This window comes from Tasmannia lanceolata, unplaced genomic scaffold (genome assembly GCF_043159265.1).
Source record: "Tasmannia lanceolata isolate RefF3 unplaced genomic scaffold, GAP_Taslan_0.1 ptg000005l, whole genome shotgun sequence".
NCBI classification, from domain to species: Eukaryota; Viridiplantae; Streptophyta; class Magnoliopsida; order Canellales; family Winteraceae; genus Tasmannia; species Tasmannia lanceolata.
In genome coordinates this window covers 20334994-20345078 of record NW_027518682.1, presented here as the reverse complement: position 1 = coordinate 20345078, position 10085 = coordinate 20334994, and the positions used below count along the sequence as shown (strand labels likewise).

The 10085-nt window shown below is 41.1% G+C and overlaps 1 protein-coding gene and 1 pseudogene across 1 annotated transcript; one reads left to right on the top strand and one right to left on the bottom strand.

The window, feature by feature from the left end:
• Positions 1-891: 891 nt before the first annotated feature.
• LOC143876822 (uncharacterized) lies at positions 892-4229 on the bottom strand. Its single transcript, XM_077378518.1, has 4 exons — positions 3783-4229; positions 2943-3196; positions 2632-2805; positions 892-1589 (listed from the first exon to the last, which is right to left on the bottom strand). The coding sequence occupies exons 1-4, from the start codon at positions 4183-4185 to the stop codon at positions 1227-1229; spliced, it is 1194 nt and encodes a 397-aa protein (XP_077234633.1). The 5' UTR covers positions 4186-4229; the 3' UTR covers positions 892-1226.
• A 1420-nt stretch (positions 4230-5649) lies between these two features.
• Positions 5650-10085, top strand: LOC143877890 (pentatricopeptide repeat-containing protein At1g18485 pseudogene; annotated as a pseudogene).

Genomic DNA, 10085 nt, shown 5'->3' with positions numbered 1-10085 from the left:
AATCATGAACTTTATTCTGTTTGAATGCAAGTTAACTAGGAGGGAGAGGGGGAGGGAGAGGAGGATTGCCTATGAAATCTCATCTTTTTAAGATATTTTGTATGGAAAAAAAAAGTGACGTGGAAATCAAGGACTAATGTCATGTCCGGAATGGACGATGATTTGTTTGGATGCTCAAGCATTCCTTAGGGAAGTAAAGTCCATGGAAGGGGGCAGGATTTTGGATGTCACGCAAACATTGGGAAAACTATGAGCTTTATTCTGTTTGGATGCAAGTTAACCATGAGAGAGAGAGAGAGAGAGAGAGAGAGAGAGAGAGAGAGAGAGAGAAGAGGAGGAGGAGGAGGAGGAGGAGGATTACCTATGAAATCTTGTCTTTTTTGAGATATTTCATATAGAAAAAAGAAGTGACGACATGCAATTGTTACACTTTTTGCTGTTGGGTAATCTTATAGTGTTACTTTGGCAAACAAATTCACCAAGTAATCCAAAATGTGCATTTTTTTTTTTTTTTGCTTAGGAATTGCTTGAGGGTCCCTTGCATGTCTCAAATGAGTAGCGGCATTCGTCTATGATATATTCGAACTAGGTGCAAGTAATTTTAAAAAACTGCAACGGGCTCACACCGTTCAATGATCCAAACTATTCATTTGTGGGGGCAATTTTAAGAAACAACAATGGGCCCACACTGTTAGATGATCCAAACTATTCATTTGTGGAGCCCGACTTAGATAAGCCATGTCCCTGAAATCATGTCCATAGTGTGATCCTAACCCTCCGATCTATGGAAGTTTCTATAATGTGTCATCCCTCTACAGATCAACCGAAGATAATAATCATTCAATGGAGATGATTTTCGGAGCAAATCCTATCTAAATTGAGACCTGGCAAAAGAAAGGTATGGATCATCGAACCATGTGGGCCCCATAAGCTGGGAACCAATAAAAGAAAGTTTTGTTCCATGAGTGCCCCAACTCTATGATTATGAGGACCTTCCAATAGAGCAGAAACAATTAAGCATCTTACATGCCTAATTAAGTTCAGCCTTTAATTACAATGAGCAATGATCCAGTAGAAAGCCAACACACCAAGTCATCAATCTATCGCAAAACACTTATCTCCGATAGATCATTAAGGTAGGACTCACTGCCTCTGTCGCCGTCATCTCCCTACATTTTTTTTTCACAAGATCATGTCTCTACACAAACATTTGATGATCCAGACGGTCAAGTAAGGTAGCAAGCAGGACCTTTGTTTGAGGTATTTGAATATTCTGGGGGCCTGAGTGCAGCTACGCCCATGGCCTGTGATGGATGAGGAAAAGGGGCTTTTTCTGGGGACCATGCCATGACGTGGAGTTGGATCTCATCCATACGGTCCATAGCCAACGCAAGTGTGTCCTTAACATCGGCACGGTCACAACAGTGTATGAGACCGATCGAAGAGACTGTGGAAGGCATGAGGCTCTTCCCTTCGAGCCGAGAGATCACCACCAAATTCCTGCTCTCGCTCGCTTGCTCGTGCATACACCCGAGCCCTGCTCGCTCTGCGGCTGACCCTTTTTCCACCGAGTAGACACAAATGAAACCCTGTGTGCGTAATGTAGGAGGACTTTGGGTAAGTAATGGACTACTTAGGCCCTGTTCGTTTGAGATTTTGAAAACCAATTGTAAATCAAAATTCAATTATTGGACTCAAAATCACATTTAACCCTTGTTCGTTTAAGATCATAACAACTGATTGTGAGCCCAAAATTAATTATTGGACTCCCCATGTTCGTTTTAGATTGTGACAACCGATTGTGGGGCCAAACCGTAGTCTTAAATGAACATGGCCTCAAACATAATTTTGGGTCTAATAATTGGTTTTGGACTCCATCACAATCGGCTGTCATAATCTTAAATGAACAAGGACTTAATTTTGAGTCCAATAATCAGCTTTGGACTCACAATCGATTGTAAAAATCTAAAAGGAACGGGGTCTTAGATGTTACTTCAGCTCATAGATACAAGATTCTCTGAATAATTGAAAAATCCTTGAAGAAATTTCAAATTTGTGAAGGTTAAACTTTTAATAATCCCGAATATTAAAATATGAGGAAAGCTAAGCTGAAGGGCTCCCTTGAAAAAAACCAGCTGCAAGAGAGCCCCTATTAGATCCACATCGACAAAGTGCATGCATTTATAATGGCACTGAAAATGTAAAATTAAATTAATAATAAATTACTTTGGATCCTTTACGGGGGTGCCCCTGCGGCTGGTTTTTGCAGGGGCACCCTTTAAATCAAATGTGAATGTTTTAAAATAAATGTGAACTTATAGAATAATTTGTCACTTTCACATATATTTCTCACTTTCCCTACCTCCTGTCAAATAATTCCCAAGATTTCGAACCTTCACCCCGTGGAATTTGTTACTATGCAGTAATCTGATCACGTATTAAAGTTGGGATAGTGATATATCCCCCCTCTTTTTTACTTGGGATAGCACCATCTAGTGTAAAAGAGGAGTCGTAAATATACCAGAGGGGGGCTGTTCCAAGTAAAAAAAGGGGACGAATATATAACTTCCCTCAAATTTTTGACTTGATGTACATGGCTATAGAAGTGACGTATTCGCCGGAATATCATACCTCATCAGTTCGTTGAATGTTCATCCCGAACAGGGTTTCTCCTGGTTCTGGAATCATCGTTATTGGAATCTCTGCAACTCCTGGCAAGAACCATAGCCTAATTCCCTGCACGATTTGGATGGTCGCACTTTGATACCTTCCAAAGCTCATGCCGCCCGAGGAACTCGTTCTCTCCTTTTAGTAGGACAAAGTAAAAAGTTGAACATAGATTGAAAATGCTTAATATGTGGCAATGAAAATTGGCATTACAAAAGAAAGAAAAAAAAACAGAGAGAGAAAGACAATAGAGAAGGAAAGAGAGAGAGTGATACCGATGTGACGATTTGTTCACTTTGAATGTTGACAAAGACTAGGGGAATTCCAGAAGAAACGGCTGCAGAAAACCAGGCCATAGATCTTGAGGTGGTGGCACCCATGGCGTGTTCGAAGGGGAAGGGCATGAAGAGAATGGAGCTGATTACACTAGCACGTTGGTCTGGTAAATATGTCCCCACCTTCTTCTTCCAATCGTACTTGATGCCCTTCTTGTGGAAGCTCTCCACGTTCACCACCTTCTTGCTCATTTCTGAATGCATGCATGCTCCCACGTAAGTTCTATTAGAAAATAAAATTACATCTCACAAGATCTGATCATTAGATTGATTAGGCCTAGTTTAGGCGAACAAATTTGATTTGAAAAGATAATCCCAATCTATATATGTTTATTCCCTATTAAGTTCTTAACAGTTGAAATGATATATTCGCCCCTTTTTTTTTTACTTTGGACAATCCCTCTAGTATAAAAGAGTTGTCACATGTCTGTCTCAAGTGAAAAAAGGGGCGAAAGAGGCTGTTCTACGCTGTTACGACTTGCAGCACACTCCATAGGATGATCCAAAACGTCCATTTGTTGGGTCACAAGCTAAATAGGTTGTGACCTGAAAAATCATTTTCATAGGTTGATCCTAAGTTCCTAACCCTCCGGTCTATAGAAGTTTCCATAATGTGCAGCTACAAATTGGAGGTTTAGAATCTTCCTATGGATATGATTTTTTTTTTGGATCATCTATTACTACAAATACAGATTTATACTGCAACACATCATATAAAATATCGTGTAAACTTAAGTAGAAAAGTGGAAAGTACGTAAGTGAGACGTAAAGAGCACCCACCTTGAAGCTCGGTGCACTGTTCCAAGGTGAGGTCCCCCAAGACCACCACATGGCGGTCATCGGAGGCTGCCCTGAAGGTAAACCTCCTCTGAAGCTTGGAGCTCCTCTCGGGCACAATGCAGACCCTAAGCTTGAGAGAGGCATTCCCTCTCCTGACCTTGGCCCATATAAACTCCACCTGTCGGTTAACCCTCCCAAGCTGCGAGTTCAGATCCGATCGTCCCTTCACCGATACGAACAAATCCTCCCCGTCCATCTCGGAAACTCCTTCAATGATATCTCCGGGCAACGGCATGCTCTCCTCCCACTCCTCTGTCATGCCTTGCTTCACCTGTTTCACGCATACCACCATCTGATCGCTTCCAATTTCTGTTTTGTTTAAGACTGTGAAATAGATGCCCATTCTTCTCTTTTCAGAATTTAAACAAACATCTGAATGGTGTTTAGTTCTTGACGTTCTTCTGAGGAAAGAGTGGGTTTTGCTTTTTTGTTTCTTTCTTTTCTAGAGGTCGATAAACTCGAGGATGTGGGTTTTAGTTTTTTACGTCCAGATTAATTGGTGTCCTTTTGGATGTGAACGATTCTATACTGTGTTGTTTGTATTGTACCCATGAAGGGTGAGTTTGTTGGTTTCTTTATTTAGAGAGAGCTAGAAGATACGTCATAAATCTTGAAATTGTTAAAGTATAAAAGACTAAATACTGCCTTTCTCCAATAGCTTAAGCTTTTGGAGAAGTTGGTTAATTAACATGGTATCAAAGCAAATGCCTGGGTTCAAACCTCCTTGATAGCAAAATCCACATGCAATGGCTAAACCCAAAAGTGGGGCCACATGTGCCACATGTAGGCCAACCCTAGAAAGTGGGGCCACACGTGAGGGGGAGTGTTAAAGTATAAAAGACTAAATACTGCCTTTCTCCAATAGCTTAAGCTTTTGGAGAAGTTGGTTAGTTAACAGAAATGCAAAGGAGAATGGATATGATAGGAAAAATAATTGAATTGCATCTTAAGATATTTAATAATTATAGTGAAATTTATACGTATAAGATATTTAATAAGAAACTTCACATTTATAAGATATTTGATTTTAAAGGAAACTTCGCAGTTATAATGTTCTAAATCACCTCCGAGGCCACCCAAATTATCTCATGGGTTTGAAGTTTTTTTCGGTGCTTAAGCTGGGTTTTGCAGACCAAGTTCATTAAGCTGGGTTTGAAGTCACCTATCATTATTTTATTTTATTTTATCACATAGGGTATCCCCACCCCAATTTTTAGGCTAGACTATTCCCTACGGATGCGCGCAATCACCTGTAAACACCACGCACATCGGGTAAGCCCGGGGGATTTGACCTTGCATCAATGGGAGCACACCCATGACTTTAAGCCAAAGAGCCACACCCATGCGGGTTTACATATCATTATTTGTGCATAATGATTATAATAGCTGTAGATATAGCATGGTTAATGGCTTTCAGAGAGGGTTTGATGTCCTATTCGCAAGTAAGATTAAATTAAGATAATCTTATCTACAAATAAAAACCAATTTTGTTGTCAATGTCATCAAACATTGCTTTAAATATTGCAGTGTTCCCGACTAATAAATAAATAAATATAGGTATAAGAGGGAGATAGATGTGCCATATATCTAAAATATTTCGGAACATTCTTAAAATGTGGGTCCGTGTCTCTCATAGAGGGCCGTTACGGCAGATATATCGGGGACCTTCAAATCGTGATGTTTGCTCTCTCTCTCTCTCTCTCTCTGTGTGTGCGCGCAATGACGCGCTCTTTCACTACTCTACAAGGTTGACAGCCAAACACTACTCATCAACATCCTACTACTTAAGTACCAAGAGATTACTTGGCTTGTCTCCTCCCCGTTGACTACTTACGTTTTATTTCACTTCTACTAGGTGAACTACCTGAAGCCAAACTGTATAGGCACCACACTTCAAATAGGACAAACTGAAATGGGTGAAATTGCCTATTTTTAAGGGTTACAATACCAGGCCCACTCACAATGATGTTAGAATTTTGAAAGAAACTCAACCCCTCCTTCTGTATGTTATTCTCTCATGTAGCTCGTTTAGCCGCCAAACACTCAGAATCAGCTCTCACTCCTTCACCACCATGGAACCTCTTATCCTACACCCAATCCCTTATCCTACACCACTGTGCCTCTGTCCAAACCCTCAAGCAAGCAAAACAAGCCCACGCCTTAGCCGCTATCCACGGCCTCCTTCACCACGACGCACCCATCTGCGCCGCACTCATCCTAACCTACGCCACCTTCCAACACTCCACAACCTCTTTTCTACTCTTCCAACAGAGCTCCGTCAAACACAAAAACGCCTTCATGTGGAACACTCTCATCAGAGCTTACACCAATGCGGGCCTCTACGAAGAGGCATTCTCTGTTTATAACCAAATTGTACGAGAGGGCATGGTACGACCCGACGACCACACGTTCCCGTTCATTCTCAAGGTCTGTGCTGACGTGTCTGCTATCCGAAAGGGTAAAGAGATACACGGGTCGGTTGTAAAACTGGGTTTTGGTAGGGACGTGTTCGTTGGGAATACGCTTTTGTCTTTTTATGGTTCGTCGATGATTCTGTCTGATGCATACCTGGTGTTTGATGAAATGCCTGAACGAGATATTGTTACATGGAATTCAATTATTGCTGCATTTTTTGTTAATGGGTGTTTGGCCAAGGTGCTTGACCAGTTTTTGGAGTTGAATTCAACGACAGGCTTGAGGCCCAATTCAGTAAGTGTTGTCAGTGTTCTGCCTGCTTGTGCTGGACTAAAAGATGAGATGACTGTGAGGCAAACTCATGGGTATGTGTTGAAGGCTGGTTTGGATTCTCAAATGACTGTTTCCAATGCGTTTGTGGATGCATACGGAAAATGTGGGAATTTGGGGGCTTCCAGGCAGGTTTTTGATGGGATGATATTTAAAAACGTAGTTTCTTGGAACACAATTATTGGTAGTTTTGCTCACATGGGTTGTTATAGTTATGCTGTAGATATGTTTAGGGTGATGCTGGTTGCAGATGTCAAGCCAAATTCTATCACCATCTCTAGCCTCCTACCGGCATTGGTTGAATTGGAATTTTTCAATATGGGGAAGGAAATTCATGGGTTTAGTATAAGGACCAATGTGGAATCTGATGTTTTTGTTGCCAATTCTCTGATTGATATGTATGCGAAATCGGGTTGTTTAAGGGAGGCATCAAATGTGTTTTACACAATGAAGATAAGAAATGTTGTCTCATGGAATACGATGATTGCAAACTTTGCACAGAATGGGCTTGAATTAGAAGCTGTAAGTCTTGTTAGTGAAATGCAAGGTCATGGTGAATTCCCCAATTCAGTGACCTTTACAAATGTACTCCCGGCTTGTGCACGGATAGCTTCTCTTCGAAAAGGGAAGGAAATTCATGCCAGGTCAATCCGCATGGAGTCCTGTTCTGACTTATTCGTCTCGAACGCATTGACAGACTTGTATGCCAAAAGTGGACGCTTAAACCTCGCACATAGCCTTTTCAACATCTCGGAGAGAGATGAAGTATCCTACAACACATTGATTGTGGGTTACTCCCAGAGTCGCCATTGCCTGGAAGCTCTACTGTTGTTTTCTGAAATGGGTCTTGCAGGTCTGAAGTATGACACAGTCTCCTTTATGGGTGTTCTCTCTGCTTGTGCAAATATGACTGCAATCAAGCAAGGGAAGGAGATCCATGGTTTGTCAATAAGAAAACTGTTCCACTCTCATCTGTTTGTCGCCAATTCGCTATTGGATTTGTACACGAAATGTGGACGCATTGATCTTGCTAGACAGATTTTTAATGCGATGTTAGATAAGGATGTAGCTTCATGGAATACAATGATATTGGCTTATGGAATGCAAGGCGAATTGGAAGTTGCGATCAATCTTTTTGACATGATGAGAGATGAAGGTGTGGAGTACGATCATGTTTCATACATTGCAGTTTTATCAGCTTGTAGCCATGGTGGGCTGGTCGAAAGAGGGTGGAAATACTTTGATCAGATGTGTTCTCAAAATATTAGTCCAACACAGATGCACTATGCATGTATGGTCGATCTTCTTGGACGAGCCGGTCTTTTGGACGAGGCAGCGAATTTTATCAGAAATATCCCATTTGAACCGGATGCCAATGTTTGGGGGGCATTGCTTGGGGCCTCCCGCATTTATGGAAATATAGAGTTGGGTAAATGGGCTGCAGAACATCTATTTGAGCTGAAACCAAATCATTGTGGTTACTATATACTGCTTTCCAATATGTATGCAGAGGCAGGGAGGTGGGACGAAGCGAACGAAATAAGAGAGCTGATGAAATCAAGGGGGTTGAAGAAGAACCCTGGTTGTACATGGATTCAGACTCATAACAAGATGTTTGCATTCGTCGTAGGAGAGAAATTAGAGGAGGCAAAGGAAGGATTGTGCGGGACTTGAAGATGAGGTGATTGCAAGCCAAACTCATGGGTATATACTATATAGTGAACACTGGTTTGGATTCCCAATTGACTGCTTGCAATGCATTTGTTGATATGTGCGGAAAGTGTAGGAACTTGGAGGCTTCCAGGCACATTTTTTATGGAATGCTATTTACAAACTTTGTTTCGTGGAGCACAATTATTGGTAGTTTTTCTCGTATGGGTTGTTATAGATATGTTTAGCACAATGCTGATTGCAGAGGGGAACCCAAATTCTATCACCATTTCTAGCCTGCTGCCAGCATTGGTTGAATTGGAATTTTTCAACTCGGGGAAAGAAATTTGTGGGTTTAGCATAAGGACAGATATGGAATCTGATGTTTTGATTGATATGTAAGTAAAATCAGACTGTTTAAGGGAGGCATCTAATGTGTATTGCGCGATGGAGGCAAGAACTGTTGTCTTGTGGAATACAATGATTGCAAATTCTGCAGAGCAAGCGCCTGAGTTCCATTACCTTTACAAGTGTTCTCCTAGCTTGTGCACAAATAGTTTCTCTTCGTCGATGGAAGGAAATTCATGCCAGGTCAATCAGCATGGAGTCCTATTTCAACTTATCCATCTCAAACATATTGATACCCAAAATGTGAATGCTTAAACCTTGGAAAGAACATATTGATTATGGGTTAGTCTCAGAGTCGACATTCCTCAGAAGTTCTACTTTTTTGCCAATCTGAATATGACAGTCTCCTTTGTGTTCTCTCTGTTTCTGCAAATCAGACTGCAATAAAGCAACTGAAGGAGGTTCATGGTTTGTCAGTAATAAAACTGTCCCACTCTCATCTCTCTGTCGCCAATTCTCTCTTGGATTTTCACACAAAATGTGGATGCATTGATCTTTCTAGACAGATTTTCGATGCAATATTAGACAAAGATGTAGCTTCACGGGATACTATGACATTGGGTTCTGAAATGCATAGTGAATTGAAAGTTGCGATAAATCTTTTCGATGCGTTGAAAGATGAAGGTGTGGACTACATTTATGTTTCATATGTCGCAGTTTTATCGGCTTGCATCCATGGTGGACTGGTTCAATTAGGGAGAAATGCTTTGATCAGATGTGTTCTCAAAATATAGAGTTGAACAGATGCAGAACAGAACATCTGTTTGAGCTGAAACGTGATCATTGCAGTTACTATATACTGCTTTCATCGTAGGAGAGGAATTAGAGAAGCCAGAGGCAAGCTCGTGCAATGCTGGATCTGGTTAAAGAGATTGGAGGAAAAGTTATCGGCCCGTGCCAATTCAATCTATGAACAATCACTTCTACTGTTCTTATCGAATTTCTCGAAGAGATATAAATTTTCTTGGGATGCCTTATTTTCTTCGTATTCTTTGAATGGCCTTGACAAGGAAGCCTTAGCTATTCCCGGAGCTCCCGTGGTTGGTAAATCAAACCATGGATTTGCAGTTAAATGTGGGGTTTATTTCTCGTTGTAACTGTAGTCCTGCACTAATTTCTTGTAGAACAAATGATGTGGTTCAGAGCAGATCCATGATTGTTAGAAGCTTTCGTGTTGGTTGGCTTGAAAATTGGGCCAATTTAGTAACAGGTAGCTGGTGTGTGGATCTTAGGGAGGATGCTTCACTTTGGTGTTGTTTGGTCTTATGGGAAGTGGACCAGCACTTACGTTATTTGGGTGTTTTAACAGGTTATGATGCCCTTGCTATGCCTGTGTAATGGGAACATGAATTAAAACTAATTTATATACATTGTTGTGTAATTACTATTTACTGCCGACCCCAAGTAGTTTGGGACAAAGGCTTAGTTGAGTTGAGTTGA

Excerpts from the sequence above, each read along its gene's own strand:
- LOC143876822 (XM_077378518.1), bottom strand. The coding sequence starts at position 4,185 with ATGGGCATCTATTTCACAGTCTTAAACAAAACAGAAATTGGAAGCGAT. Across the intron at positions 3,197-3,782 it reads ACAGTGCACCGAGCTTCAAG|AAATGAGCAAGAAGGTGGTG; the intron begins GTGGGTGCTCTT and ends GCATGCATTCAG. Across the intron at positions 1,590-2,631 it reads ACATTCAACGAACTGATGAG|GGTTTCATTTGTGTCTACTC; the intron begins GTATGATATTCC and ends TTACGCACACAG.